Here is a 16,127-nt window from a genome sequence, read left to right as displayed (position 1 = left end):
GACAATGCAGTAATAACCAACAAGTAATCTAACTAACAATTCCAAAACTACTGTCTTATACACAGTGTTAGGGGATAAAGAATATGTACATAAAGATATATGAATGAGTGATGGTACAGAGCAGCATAGGCAAGATACAGTAGATGGTATCGAGTACAGTATATACATATGAGATGAGTATATAAACAAAGTGGCATAGTTAAAGTGGCTAGTGATACATGTATTACATAAGGATGCAGTCGATGATATAGAGTACAGTATATACATATGCATATGAGATTAATAATGTAGGGTATGTAATATTATATTAGGTAGCATTGTTTAAAGTGGCTAGTGATATATTTTACATAATTTCCCATCAATTCCCATTATTAAAGTGGCTGGAGTCGAGTCAGTGTCAGTGTGTTGGCAGCAGCCACTCAATGTTAGTGGTGGCTGTTTAACAGTAGCTACCTGAGATAGGTGTTGTTTTGTTTGAGGACATTTTAAATCTTTCATATGCGGCAGAGCGGTGGGTGAGCTTCTCAATGAAATCTATTCCTCAAATATTTAATGTGTCTGCGCAACCACGCACTCAAGAAGGGCTGGGGGGTTTGTCGTCCTGGAATGTTTTGGTGTGCGCGCCCCCGATTGTGTCTGATCGTGTGGCGCGCCAGAGGGCGAGGGTACGTACGCGCGGAAGCACGATTTGTCTGTATCTGGAGTACAAGGAAGGAGGAAAACTGGAAAGGGGAGTGATGGCGGTAACGAAATGACAAGTTCGGGAGTATAAATTACACAAGAGTTGCATTATAAGGAGCCTTCAGCACCTAGGATGAAGAAACAAGTATCGTAAGAGGTCAAATACAACGGAAGGTAACTTGCGTGCGATAAAGCTCTGAAATGTTTCGCTCACAGTTTACTTGTAATTGTTACAATGAAACTGATCACCACAAAAGACGTTTGGTATCTAACGTGTTTTGCACAGTTAGCTTATTTTTGTGTTTCATCTTTAGCTGACTTTTATTGTCAGTGTTTGACCGGCTACGAATTATCATAGGCTCTTAAAAGCCCACTCACGTTCAATAATTAAAGAAGTTGGACTACGACAATGTAGTGGTGAGGGAAAAGTAAGTTGCTTTGAAGCAGCCGGAAGAATGCGATTGCAAGGTATATAGGAAGTTGCTTTGGATAGGCTCGAATAGTACTAACAGCTAGGTTTTCAAAGTGTATTTTCCTCTTGTCTCTGTAGATGACCACCACATTACGCATGATTTAGACTCCCTGACCAAGACGCCGAATAATCTGAGGGATCCATGGCACTGGTCGACTCAGAACAACAATAGGGGAACAAGAAACACTCAGACGTTTAACTTCTATCGCCCCTTCCCAAGATACTCCCAGTAAATATTTGAAAATGATAAAAGCCGAGAGCAAAGGAGAAAGGGTGCTGAGGAGTGCGTCCCCGCATAGAAATGCTTACAAGTCGGACTTCCACGCTATTAAGTGTACTTTTGATGGGACGAAATCGGACGGTACTGCAAAGTCATATGCAAATGGCTCTAACGACACACAGGAGGACACGAGGGGGAGGCATTTAGGCAATCGGATAAACAAGATAAAGAATATTTTCCTCCAAATGGATGGCCAGCAACAAGAGATTCAAGAGGTGAAAACAACGTTGAAAGCTGATTTGTCCCTGGTCTCCCCACCAAATGTGCCATTTGCAGTCACCACACACAAAACAAGTTTGAGCTGTGCCACTAGCCCAGAATCTCCAAGTCTAGACAAAACCCCCAAGGGAGAAGATGTCGAAGTTGACAAAACAGCTTTGGCAGAGAAGTTCTCTTCGACCAGGAAACTCTTTGAGAGGACTATCAAAGAACAACCCGCAGCGGAGAAGTCTCCCAACAGAGTTGTAAGCCGGGTGCCCCTGGGCAGTGTGTCTGATGGGGGGAAAAGTACCAGGAGATTGTCAGGGTCCACTGAAACTAGCAACATCAAAACAGAGCCTGGTCCCACTCCAGTGACGAGAAGCCAGCCAGATGAGAGGAGCGATACTGAGGAGACTAAACATGTGTCCAGGGTGTCCCTGAAAGCTGGACCCATGTCCAGGCGGCTAGACAACTTCATTGTGGACAGTGACAGTGAGGCAAAAGCCACAGAGATGTTGTCTAAAGTATGCAGTCGCTCAGATCGCTCAATGCCTACATCTCCGACAAGGGACAGTTTTAACAAATCCACCATTCCAACTAATGATGCCACTAACAAACCTACCTCCATAGTTACCGGTGTCATTCTCAAACCAACTTCCCCATTCAATAACACTACTCACAAAACATTCCCAACAGCCAATGCCACTCCAAAGCCCATCTGCCCAGAGCCCGTATCCCCAGGTGGCCAAAGCGCTTACAAGCGCTCCCCCTCAACCAGTGACTCTTTCAGTAGACCATCTGTGGGTAGCGATGGAGTAAACCCCTCAAGTCCACCCCCCAGGGATCAAAAACAGCCTACTGTGTTTGCCAATAGCTTTTACAGTAGCAACAGGGCCAAAACCTCCAACAGTGCCAAGAGTGATGGGCATGTGGCACGGAGTCCCGCCAGGGAAAAGCCACCTACCCAGGCCTCGTCTCTGCCTGGCACGGTCCGGGCTGAGCTCGTAGTGGTACAGAATGAGTCATCAGAGAGCGAGGAGAACGAAGAGGAGAATATTGAAGACGATGTTTTTGAGGAAGTGCATGTTCAACCCCCAAAAGAGATCAAAGTTGAGCTAAAAGAATCGCCACCAAAGGCGATCAGTCAGAAGGATGACCACCATCGGCCGATCTCAGAGAAAGATGACGGCAAGGAGACTGAGATTACACTGGAGAAGGAAGAAGGAAGTCGATTTGAGGAGTCACGGCATGAATTGAAAGAGGAGTGGAGAGAAGACACGAATCCTGTAAATCAAACCGCGGATTACGAGGAGGAAAATGCAGAGGAGGAGGTTGCTGAGGAGGAACAGGGCAGAAGGGGCAAGATTTCCCCAGTGGCATATGGTAGAGAGAACACAGCATTTGTGGATGATGGGGATACTGACCAGACCCTCGAGGAGGAGAATGAAGAGCAACTCTGTGAGGAGGAGTATGAGGAGGCCCCTGGGCTTTCAGATGATGAGGAGGAACCGGAACCACTGAGGAAGATCAAGTTTTCAACGTCACCGATACGGGTAAGCACTGAGAAGAGGGAATGTTACATTGATAATGTGAAGTGAAGTTGATGTTAATTGCTTTCATTTTGGGGTCTTAGAGAATGTGAACCTTACTATATGGTTTCTATTCATGGTAGCTAGCTAGCTTTTGTCTGGCCTAAAAGTTCTGAGAGAGGTCAATTGTGCATGTAGTAATATACTGGACAATGTCACAGCTGGCGCCCTTTTGGATCAAATTTATTAACCAAGGAAGTCTGCTTTCACTCAGGTTGTTGACTTATTTGTGGAGGGCATTCTTTGGTGCCTTGATTGACAGATCCCACATAGGAAATGAGTGTCTTTGTTACACATGATGATGTTATGGCTGCTGTTGCACTGTATCAGGTGAAGCGTGTCATGGATGAGAACCCAAACTATGGGGTGTTTAAGCTTCTGTAATTACTGAGGCATTGCCTAAAGCTGGTGTGTCTGAGGGTCACATATTTCTCTTGTTAACAATGTTGTGGATCTAGGCTAGTAGTAGTGGAGACATTTCCGGATGTTAGTCCAGAATGCTCCACGCTGTATTTATGGAAACATTGTTGACATTATGTAAGGGGTCTGTGTGAACCCCAGCTGAATGAGGACAGTCGGGAGGGAACTGGAGTGACGTGTTGGAACCCTGACTTTAACTGTACTGTACAGTATGAACAACCTCATCATGGCTCTTCCAGTGACTTGTTGATGGTTGGTTGGAGGCCTACTCTTGGGGAATGATGATTTCCATTCACTGTGAATCAGCCTTTGAACATTAGGGTTGGGCAGTATTCAGACTTTCATACTGTTTCTGTACCATACTATATATTATATATATAGTATATATGTACCAGTACCAGTACCAGTCAAAAGTTTGGACACCTACTCATTCAAGGGTTTTTCTTTATTTTTATACATTGTAGAATAATAGTAAAGACATCAACACTATGAAATAACACGTATGGAAGCATGTAGTAACCAAAAAAAGTGTTAAACAAATCAAAATATATTTTATATTCTTCAAAGTAGCCACCCTTTGCCTTGATAACAACTTTGCACACTCTCGGCATTGTCTCAACCAGCTTCACCTGGAATGCTTTTCCAACAGTCTTGAAGGAGTTCCCACATATGCTGAGCACTTTTTGGCTTCTTTTCCTTCACTCTGTGGTCCAACTCATCCCAAACCATCTCAATTGGGTTGAGGTCATGTGATTGGAGGCCAGGTCATCTAATGGAGCAATCCATCACTCTCCTTCTTGGTCAAATAACCCTTACACAGCCTGGAGGTGTGTTGGGTCATTGCCCTGTTAAAAAACAAATGACCGTCCCAAACCAGATGGGATGGCGTTTCGCTGCAGAATGCTGTGGTAGCCATGCTGGTTAAGTGGAGGTCACACCTCCTCCTCCATGCTGTGTGGCAATCACACATGTAGAAATTATCCTGTGTCTCACTAAGACACGGCGGTTGGAAACAAAAATCCCAAATTTGGAGTCATCAGACCAAACAACAGATTTCCACCGGTCTAATGTCCATTGCTCATGTTTCTTGGCCCAAGCAAGTCTCTTCTTATTGATGTTCTTTAGTAGTGGTTTCTTTGCAGCAGTTCGACTGCACTTGAATAAACTTTCAAAGGTCTTGAAATTGACTGACCTCATTTCTTAAAGTAATGATGGACTGTAGTTTCTCTTTACTTATTTGAGCTGTTCTTGCCATAATATGGACTTGGTCTTTTACCAAATAGGGCTATCTTCTGTATACCACCCCTACCATGTCACAACACAACTGATTGGCTCAAACGCATTAAGGAAAGAAATTCCACAAATGACCTTTTAACAAGGCACACCTGCTAATTGAAATGCATTCCAGGTGACTAGCTCATGTAGCTGGCTGAGAGAATGCCAAGAGCGTGCAAAGCTGTCAAGGCAAAGGGTGGTTACTTTTTAAAGAATATATAATAGATTTAGAGTTTTAACACTTTTTTTTGGTTACTATATGTGTTATTTCATAGTTTTGATGTTTTCACTATTCTACGTTGTAGAAATAAAGAAAAACCCTGGAGTAGGTGTGTTAAACTTTTGACTGGTACTGTATGTATGTATTTAGTTTTTAATTTACGCACAAGAATTTAGGCAATCCAGGGGGATTGAATGTCTCTGCTGTAACCAAGAAGCTTCATCTTGACATGTAGCCACTTAACTAGCACGTTAGCAAATCAAATGCATAGCTGGAGCCCTGAGCTGGATATAATTTATTGACACGTGTTGTATTTTTAAAAAATGGTTATAATTAACCTATATACCGTAAAAGCAGTGGCGTAGCCCTCACCACCACAAGACGAGGGTGCCCTCAACCCAAATGGTATTGAAAATCATACCGTCAGTATTTTGAAATTCCCCGGTATACGCTATACGGTATATCACCCAAGCATAGTCAACATGTAAGGACTCTTGACCAACAAGACGTGTAGATGTTCATTCAACTCGTATGATCTCATTTTACTGACCGGTGCCAAGTCATTTCATGATAATGGTGGGGATAGTAAAAACCAAGAATTCCCTATTTACTCTACCTTTTACGAGCGAGCGGAACATAAATCCTTTTGGGAACAAACACATTCCTGTCCTCAGAACTCCCTCCTATCTATTGTGTTAATGATCCGCCGGATCAAATCAAATCAAATCAAATCAAATTGATTTATATAGCCCTTCGTACATCAGCTGATATCTCAAAGTGCTGTACAGAAACCCAGCCTAAAACCCCAAACAGCAAACAATGCAGTCTGATCAATATGCTCAGTTCACTGCTGGTGAGTGACTTGAAGATGGTAAGCTAGAGGGTAGTCTTATCTGTGCATGGCATTCTCCTTTACCACTGGCACTCATGGGAATGTAGGGCTGGGCGATTATATCAAGTTAATTTGAATTTATGTTCCTTCCTCATGCCTGTATCGCAGAATAGTATTTTGTTTTTATGAGCGTTTATGTACGCTTGTTCTCACGTTGTCTTTTCGGTCTTGTTCGCTCCTTCTGTGCTGTGCACCTTCCCATTTACACCAGAGATCTGTATATAATGACGAGATGCTCATGTCTCCGCCCTAACAATGGGAGTCGTTGTCCCAAAGGCGTGAAGGCAGGTGACAATCTTAGGTTCAAAATAAGAGCATAGAAATGCATTGGGCTTATTTTGGACAGATTTTGGCGAGAGTGAAACCTCTTGCTTCGCCTCTTTCAGCCAAGCCTCTCCTCCTACCACTCACAACAACAACAGATGGGATATCCCATCTTCATCTCTGACAAACGGTTTCAACTTGTTATTTGCATTTGAGGTTTGGTCCAACAGAATGGGTCATATGGACACCAAAACACATGGGAGACATTATTTTTCTGTAATAGATGAGAAGTTTCGAACCATAACCTTTTTTTAAATGTTTCAACTCCTCATGATTCGAAACAGAGCAGACACTACTGAAACAGATGTACCAATGAACATTCAGGAAAATGAATGCTCAGTTAGTCGCGCGCCCATTATGGTACCACGTATCGCTAGCAGATAGTCAAATAAAGATTGTTATACTAGCTGTGTAGTCTGTGTTTTATAAATGTGCAATAAGCGTAAAACAATTTATGTGAGGAATTGGCAACTTGTTCTCATTCTTTAGAAACAAGGCAGGCCACTTGATTTCAACATTTGAACAAACTGGACAGGCTAGCATGCTGTTCAAACAGTTGGAGACAGACAGAAGGTTGTGTTCATAACAATACAACTGTTAGCTGAATTCAGATCCAAATTAGCCAAACTTGAAATATAAATATTAGCTGGCTACTCACTAGCACGTGGACTTGTTTATGAGAATGGTGTTAATTTTCTATAATGCCTGCTACGTTATTAGTGAATGGTAAAATTTCTAACAAAAAGGGCTTTTTTAAATAGACCAACCTGAAAGCTAGTTCAGTGATTGTTTGGGGGAAAAACAGCAGATACAACTTTTTGATAAATAATGACATTATTAGTGGGTCTTATGGTTGTGGAATGCGTACACTACCGTTCAAAAGTTTGGGGTCACTTAGAAATGTCCTTGTTTTTGAAAGAAAAGCACTTTTTTCCCCCACCATCCCTCCAAAATTGATCTGAAATATAGTGTAAACGTTGTTAATGTTGTAAATGACTATTGTAGCTGGAAACGGCTGATTTCTAATGGAGTATCTACAGGGGCGTATAGAGGCCCATTATCAGCAACCATCACTCCTGTGTTCCAATGACCCAAATTGTGTTAGCTAAGTACTATTTAATGAAGCTGGCAATTGAGGACTTGTGAGGTGTCTGTTTCTCAAACTAGAACACAGTGTAGTAGTACACAGTGTTGCACAGTGTAGTAGTGTAGTAGTACACAGTGTTGTACGAGATCTTCCATTTCTTGGCAATTTCTCACATGGAATAGCCTTCATTTCTCAGAACAAGAATAGACTGACTAGTTTCAGAAGAAATATCTCCCATCAACACAGCTTATCAACAATTTTGGCAGATCAGGGGGGCCAAAAATCACTTCAGGCCATTCCACAGCCTATATACTGGTCAATGTTTATCCAGGGCCTCGTGTGTTATCTCAGGGTGTGGATGGCCCCAATTGGCCTGACATAGGGTCCTAGGGAGGGGGTCCTGTGAGAGGGGGCCAGTAGCTGACCTGGAGGACGACACAAACAGTGTGCTGCATCTGTCCTAGGGACGACATAGCAGAGATTAGCCTAGCTTTACACTTCACGTCATTGTGTTACAGTAACAGTTCACATATTGATAGAGCTCAGTAACAGTGTGAGTGAAGAGAGATACACACATGTGTTCAGAAATTCAAGCCATTGCAAACTCCATTATCAAACACTGTTTCAGTGAAGAATGCATTACTTCTAAACTCCTGTACAAACGATGGATCGATTTATGATCACCAGTCTTTTTGTCCAGGTAACGCTAAGGTTAAAGGCGTCTCCTTGTTAGGACTAGGTCGTAAGTGTGACGTGACATCTGTTGGTTGACAGTGTTCTTCCCGTGGTTGTGAAATGGTGGATTCTTCGTTTTGGTCTTGCCCTGGCATGTGCTGCTTATCCTTCTTCCCTCCTTGTTTCTCAATTCTAACAGGCTGAAGGTAGATAGCATGTCATGTGTCTGGGACAAAGTGTTTACTAGTTAATAATGAAAGATTGTTTTCCGCCAGCTTTTTCGCACCCTTCATTTTTTAGCCTTCTATACTCATTAGGGTGCCATCTGTAAAATGGTGGGTGTCCTATTTTAGATGAGTCATGATTGAACTGCTTCCAGACAGTTTGAAGTGGGCACGGCACTTTAGGTTTTCCTCAAGCATGCACTTCCTGAAAACACTCCACCCTGGAGTATCTCTTAACAACACGATGATGAGATGTGTCTTCTGCTATGTGTTGACTCGAAAGTGGAATGCTTCCTCTGGTCTTTCCTTTAAACGTCAACGATGATATTGCAAGCAGGGATGGCTTCTGTTACAATACTTAACAATTTGTTTCCACAATTGTAGCCTTACTTGCCTAGAGAGTAAAGTTATGTAAGCAGAGTTCTTTCCCTCTCAAACAGGCCTCTCAGGAGAAAAGACACTCCTTTTGCAATAGGAGTAATTTCGGTGACAGGTTGGCCCTTGCTGTTGGTGTTTGAATATCAGTTGAAAAAGGGGATTGACTGTCTAATAACAACGGTCTTTTTCAATTATCTGGAAAGCAGAAAGATTTGCATTTGACAGTTTGGTCTTTAACCGAAGCGTCTTTCCATTTCATTTTCAGCACCAGTCTGTCTTTACCTCTAGTGGCACAATACAGAATGATTCTAGTTTACCTCACTAGTAGTGCTTGACTAGGGTATTCAGTTGACAATGCCTCAGACAGTGTGCTGGTTTGAGCTGGCCCTGCCTGGCGTAGCATGGTGGGCCACTCTGGAGCCCTGGCCTGCTATCAGAGGAGATTTGAAGTGCTTTGTGCTATAGCCTGCAGCAGGATTTAGGTCTTTGTGTGCAACCTGAGCCTGTACAGGGGACCTGTCGTCTGAGGAAGAAAGGTCTTCTTTGTCAAGCTGCTGTAGGAGACTTCCATTCTGAACATGTTCAGAATGGAATCCCATAGAGCGGTGCACAAATGGCCCTGCGTCGTCCGGTTTAGGGGAGGGTTTGCCCAGGGGTGCTTTACTTGGCTCATCTCGCTCTAGCGACTCCTTGTGTCGGGGTGGGCGCCTGCAGGCTGACCTCGGTCATCAGTTGAACTGTGTTTCCTCTGACCAGTGGTGGGAAAAGTACCTAATTGTCGTCCTTGAGTAACCGTATAGCTACCTTTTTTAAAAAAAAAAAAATAATTATAGAAAGTTACTCAAGTAAAAGTCAGCCAGTAAAATACTACTTGAGTAAAAGTCAAAGTATTTGGTTTAAAATATACTTAAGTATCAAAAGTAAATATAAATAAGAAAGAAATTCCTTATATTAAGCAAAGCAGGCAGCAATGTTTTCTTGTCTTAAAAATGTATGGATAGCCAGGGGCACACTCCAGTGCTCAGAAGATATTTACAAAAGATGCATTTGTGTTTAGTGAGTCCGCCAGGCCAGAGGCAGTAGGGATGACCAGGTGTTTTCTTGATAAGTGCTTGAATTTGACCATTTTCCTGTCCTGCTGAGCACTCAAAATGTAGTGAGTACTTTTGGGTGTCAGGGAAAATGTATGGAGTAAAAAGTACCAATATATTCTTTAGGAATGTAGTGAAGTAAAAGTTGTCAAAAATATAGATGACTGGTTTCCGGGTTAAGCGAGTAGGTGTTAAGAAGTGTGGCTTGACGGGTCATGTTTCGGAGGACACATGACTCCACCTTCGCCTCTCCCACAGCCAGTTGTGGAGTTGCAGCGACGAGACCAGATTGCAATCACAAAATTGTGGAGAATAAAGGTGTAAAAAAAAAGACTAACTATAAAAACAACAACAAAGAAGCTGAGTATTCCAACCTGAAGTGCCATAATGGTTATTTGAAGGTTATGCTTAACTACTAGATGACAATTACGTCAAAGTTGCGTTGGACCTTTTTTGTTTACTGCCTGCTATACTACCCGGAGACTACCCACTGGCTTGTTGACACGTGCACACTGTCATATTTCTGTATGCCAGATAATATAGGGCAGAACACTTCTGCTCCTTGATTTACTGTCGTCGAAATGTCTGTATTGCCGCAGGTTCCTCAGTCAGTCAATGCATTAATGCAATGGTGGGGTGGAAATATCTTCATGTTAATATTTGGATAACAGAGCACCTAGATGGGGCGTTGGGTACGATATACTGCATTCCCATAGCAGCTGAGTCGGTAGTAGTCTGTTGCTGCAGCAGTCTCAACCTTCTGTACAGGCCTCGTGATAAATGGTCAACATAAACACTGGGGTTATACCATAGTCTTTTCCACACGTTTTATCTTCAAGATATCTCTTTGCGCCATCTATCGTTTTATGTCATATTGCGTAGCTTTTATTCTTACTTCAAAGAATGTCTGGGTGATCAATCAAATGAATTTGAATGCATGTTTTGGTGTGCTGTTCCAAATGCCTGTATCGCAAGAATCCTTAACATTCTCATCTGTTGCATCAGACTAATTGCTTTGTAAGGTAACTGGTTGTATGAATTTGGACTCTATCATCTCACAACTGTCCCAGAGTCTGTTTGGAATAGGCTATTTCTTTCTTGACAAGCTGACCAATAGAATAGGTCAACTTTTCTACTATAGGGGATAGTAGGTTGACAAAGGCCAGTGATTTTGCTGTCCGTTGCTCGTCTTGCTGGCTGAGAAAAATACAGTTATTCTAACATCTTCAATGTGCACATCGTTCATCCTCGACTTGCATGTTCTGATTATATGAGTTACCCTAATCTAAATGTGATTTCTGTCATTCTGAGCACCGTAGGTGGATGCCCTAATCAGGTTACGCAACCTATGCATATGGGTACGGTCAATTTCTCAAATGTCCGGTCAATTAAAATGCTGCTGGTCAAATGTCCGGCGCCACGTTTTCCTAATTGAAACCATGTCATAGACAGACTTGAAAGCCAGATCGGTGAGTATTGCAAAAAAAGCAGGTTAAACTCATTTGATCAAATCAAATGATTAGTGGGTCTTATGGTTTTGGAAGGCTTATTTAGCCTAAATATAATTTTACAAGCCCTGAATTAATTTGATTATACCTGACTGTATACCTGACTGAAATGCAGTGCATTGACCTATTTTTAATTGTGCAACAAAGCTTATTTAGATCTTGAATCGCCCATAAAAAGAAATATAAAAAAATACAATATGATTTTCAGGACATATTTCCCAGCCCTATTTCAAAGGGCTTTTGAAACATTTGATTGTGTCATAGGCAGAGGTAAGGAAAGGGTTAACTCCTCTGTTCTCCGTACAGTTGGAATTGTGTTTTCTAGGTGTGGCCTAATCTGAAGAAAATTATGGAGTGGTGTGACACAGAGCTATGTTCAAACTGTGATCCACAGGTCTAACAAACAGCACACCCGGCAATCTGTATCTGCTGACATTCACATTCACCTTGACACCAATGCTATGACCACATGTTGTAGAATTATAGTAGAGAGCGGTAACACTCCCCAGTTCCAGGTGTGTTATTATCCTGTTGTAGATACTGTGTGCAGTACCGAGGTAAGTACACTGTAGTTTATCCAGTTAATTCACTGTCCAGAGAGGCTGACTAAACTATTGTACTGTGCTGCTCATTGCTGTTGAAGTCTGGGTAGACATTTGGAGTTGGGAATGAGTTAATCTTCAGAGAAAAGGAAAATGTCACTGAGTATGGATCAACAATATTGTAGTTACTCCACAATACTAACCTAATTGACATTGTGGAAAGAAGGAAAAAATATGTATCCTGTTTGCAGCAAGGCACTAACGTAATACCTTTTTGTCCTGAATACAAAGTGCTATGTTTGGGCCAAATCCAATACTATAAGGACAGACGCTGGAGATGAGAAGCAGGTACAGGGAGTGAACATTTAGCCAACGGACAGCGTCTGGACAGGGGAAACATAAACAACAATAATGCTGACACAGGGAACAAACTGAGGAGCAGACAGATATATAGGGACAATCAACAAAGTAAGGGAGTCCAGGTGAGTCTAATGAGCGCTGCTGCAAATAATGATGATGACAGGTGTGCGTTATGAAGGGCAGCCTGGTGCTGGAGAGCGGTAGAAGGCATGACCGTACACCCCCACCCGGCGTCCCACCTGGGCGAGCCTGACGGGCTGGCTGAAGCGTAGAAGCCCGACGAGCCAGCTTAATCGTGGAGCCCGATGAACTGGCTGAGGCATGACGTGGATTGGGCGCCTGCCGAGCCAACCGAGGAAAGTAAACCGCTCGGGCCAACTGAGGCACCCCCAGTTCCATCGGCGACGGAACCCGGACCCAACGTCACCAACAAAAACAAAAACTCCCTGATGCTTCAAATATTGGTGTCAGCATTCTCTAAGGATGCTGGAGATGAGAAGCAGGTACAGTGAGTGAACATTTAATAACATTTAATAACCAATGAGCGCTGATGCGCGTAGTGATGGTGACAGGTGTGCGTAATGAAGGGCAGCCTGGCGCCCTCGAGCGCTAGGGAGGGAGAGCGGGAATAGGTGTGACAAATACAACACATTACTGAATATGACTATCCATATTTTCAAGCTTAGTGGCTGCATGATGTTATGGGTAATTCTTGTAATCATTAAGGACCGGGGAGTTTTTCGGAATTAAATCAAAATAAATGGATTGGAGCTAAGCACAGGCAAAATCGTAGAGGAAAACCTGGTTGTCTGCTTTCCACCAGACACTGGGAGATTTAATTCACCTTTCAGCAGGACAATGAACTAAAACACAAGGCTAGAGTTGCTCTACACTAGAGTTGCTCACCAAGAAGACAGTGAAAGTTTCTGAGGGGACGAGTTAAATCTTCAATTGACTTAAATCCACTTGAAAATATATGGCAATATCTGAAAATGGTTGTCTAGCAATGATCAACAACCAATTTGATAGAACTTGAAATTATTTGAAAATAATAATTGGCAAATGTTGCACAATCCAGCTGTGGAGAGCTCTTACAGATGTACCCAGAAAGACTCACAGATGTAATTGGTGCCGATGGTGCTTCTACAAAGTATTGACTCGGGTGACTCCTTATGTAAATTAGATCTGTATTTAATTTGAAATACATTTGCAAAAAGACATTTAAACATGTTTTCACTTTCTCGTTATGGGGTATTCTGTGTAGCTGGTGAGAAAAACATAACTTTCATATGTAGTAAGTAAAGGGTTATGAATGCTGTGTTCCAAATAAAACTACAAGTGTGCTTGCTGTAGTTCCTCAACGGCACAGCTAGGAGAGCTCAAAAAAGCACCTTATAGTTGAAGACTCTTCTTTGAGTCATAAAAGTGCATTGAGATTACTGTGCACAATTTGAAAAGGTGTGTGGCCACTTGGAGACACCAGTTAGACCTCATTCAAGCCTTGTCATTTTTTGTCTTATGTTGCACTGACCCCACATTTTCCAGGAATGTTCCTATGATTTTACTCAATGTATCCAGTATATTTTCTGACTTGGTTATCAACAAATGTGGTGAAAAGTAGAGTAAATGTACAATTCTCAAATCAACAGTGTAATGTTTGGATCCAGTCTTCTGTCAGGTGAACTGTCCCCAAACAATTTGATTTGTTGGTTCTAAGCATTAAACTTTCAAGTAGTTCTTTGTTGACTGTTGCTGGGTGCGATCATCCTCCATCCTCACCGGCCTGTACCCCACCTGTCCTAAGAGCTCACCTAGCCCCTTACACTGTCTGAATTTGTCCTGCTAGGTGACCTAAAATGGGACATGCTTAAAACACCTGACCAAGTCCTAAAGCAATGGGACTCCCTAAATCTTTCTCAGATTATTACCAATCCCGCAAAGTATGACTCCAAATACCCAGAAAAGGCTACTCTCTTCGATGTTATCATCACAAATCATTCTGATAGGTATCAGTCCAGTGGTTTCTCTAATGACCTTAGTGATCATTATTTAACAGCCTGTGTTTGTAATAGCTGCTCAGTGAAACAACCTGTCCTGATTTGTCATTGACACTTGCTAAAAAACTTAATGAACTGGCCTCTGTAAAATGGTATAGAATCAGCTTGAAGACTGTTGTCTGTCGAAGACGCTTGGAACTTCTTTTTAAAATATTTTCAGTGGAATTATTAACAAATACGCCCCATAAAGAAAATTTGAATTAAAACCAGGTTCAGCCCCTGGTTCGACCGTGATCTTGCAGAGTTACTCCACCTCAACAATTGCATTTGGCGAAAATGCTCAGGCAAATGAGAAATAAGTGCACTCAGGCTATCCGGAAGGCCAAAGTTAGTTACTTTAACTTCTCTGGGATATGTGGGACGGGAGCGTCCCATCTCGCCAACAGCCAGTGAAATTGCAGGGCGCCAAATTCAAAACAGAAATCCCATAATTAAAATTCATCAAACATACCAGTACTTTACACCATTTAAAAAAAAATGAACTTCTTGTAAATCCAGCCACAGTATCCGATTTCAAATAGGCTTTACGGCGAAAGCACACCAAAAGTTAGGTCAGCACCTAGTTACAGAAAACCATATAGCCATTTTCCAGCCAAGGAGAGGGCTCACAAAAATCAGAAATGGCCATTTAAATTAATCACTAACCTTTTGATCTTCATCAGATGGCACTTACAGGACTTCATGTTACACAATAAATGTGTGTTTTGTTTGATAAAGTTAATCTTTATGTCCAAAAACCTCATTTGAAATTGGTGTGTTATGATCAGAAATGCATGGTCTCAAACAAATATCCGCTGAAAGTGCAGAGAGCCACATCAAATTACAGAAATACTCATAATAAACATTGATAAAAGATACAAGTGTTATACATGGAAATAACTTTAACTTCTCCTTAATGCAACCGCTATGTCAGATTTCAAAATGGTTTTACGGCGAAAGCACACCTTGCGATTATGTTTGGTCAACAGAAAAACATCCAGCCATTTCCCAAAGAAGGAGAAGTGTCAGAAATAGCGTTATTCACTTACCTATATTCACTTACCTCTTGATGATCTTGATCGGAATGCACTCCCAGGAATCCTAGTTCCACAATAAATGTTTGTTTTGTTCGATAAAGCCCATAATTTATGTCCAAATACCTCCTTTTTGTTAGCGCATTTAGCCCAGTAATCCAAATGCATAATGCGCGATCACTTGTTCAGACGAAATGTCAAAAAGGTTATATTACAGTTCGTAGAAACATGCCAAGGGATGTATAGAATCAATCTTTAGGATGTTTTTAACATAAATCTTCTATAATGTTCCAACCTGAGAATTCCTTTGTCTTTAGAAATCCAATGGAACGCAGCAACCTTTCACGGGAGTGCGCGTGATCAGCTCATGGCACTCTGCCAGACACCTGGTTGAAACGGCTCTCATTCGCCCCCACTTCACAGTAGAAGCCTCAAACAAGGTTCTAAAGACTGTTGACCTCTAGTGGAAGCCTTAGGAAGTGCAATATGATCACATAGACACTGTATATTCGATAGGCAATGACTTGAAAAACTACAAACCTCAGACTTCCCATTTCCTGGTTGGATTTTTTTCTTAGGTTTTTGCATGCCAAATGAGTTTTGTTATACTCACAGACATCATCAAACAGTTTTAGAAACTTCAGAGTGTTTTCTATCCAAATCTACTAATTATATGCTTTTGGGCCTGAGTAGCAGGCAGTTTACTCTGGGCACTTTTTTATCCAAGCTACTCAATACTGCCCCCCAGTCCCAAAGAAGTTAAGGAGCAGTGTTCTCTCTGTGGGTCCTAACCCCAAGAAGTTCTGGAAAACGGTTAAAGACCTCGAGAATAAACCCT

At 42.0% G+C, this 16,127-nt stretch overlaps 1 protein-coding gene across 4 annotated transcripts in view; it reads left to right on the top strand.

Annotated features, from left to right (window-relative positions):
• The first annotated feature begins 644 nt into the window (after nt 1–644).
• The window catches only part of LOC124043861 (neurabin-1-like), a 43,512-nt gene continuing 28,029 nt past the window's right edge, over nt 645–16,127 (top strand). For 3 of the 4 annotated variants that reach the window (XM_046362943.1, XM_046362940.1, XM_046362939.1), the window contains exons 1-2: nt 645–855; nt 1,232–3,187. In XM_046362943.1, coding sequence (XP_046218899.1) covers nt 1,397–3,187 — 1,791 coding nt within the window. In that variant the 5' untranslated portion in view covers nt 645–855; nt 1,232–1,396. The remainder of the gene's footprint in view (nt 856–1,231; nt 3,188–16,127) is intronic. The other variant, XM_046362942.1, reaches the window with a different exon arrangement.

Source organism: Oncorhynchus gorbuscha, linkage group LG09 (genome assembly GCF_021184085.1).
Source record: "Oncorhynchus gorbuscha isolate QuinsamMale2020 ecotype Even-year linkage group LG09, OgorEven_v1.0, whole genome shotgun sequence".
NCBI classification, from domain to species: domain Eukaryota; kingdom Metazoa; phylum Chordata; class Actinopteri; order Salmoniformes; family Salmonidae; genus Oncorhynchus; species Oncorhynchus gorbuscha.
Note: the sequence above shows the minus strand (reverse complement) of the source record. Positions and strands in the feature narration are given on the sequence as shown.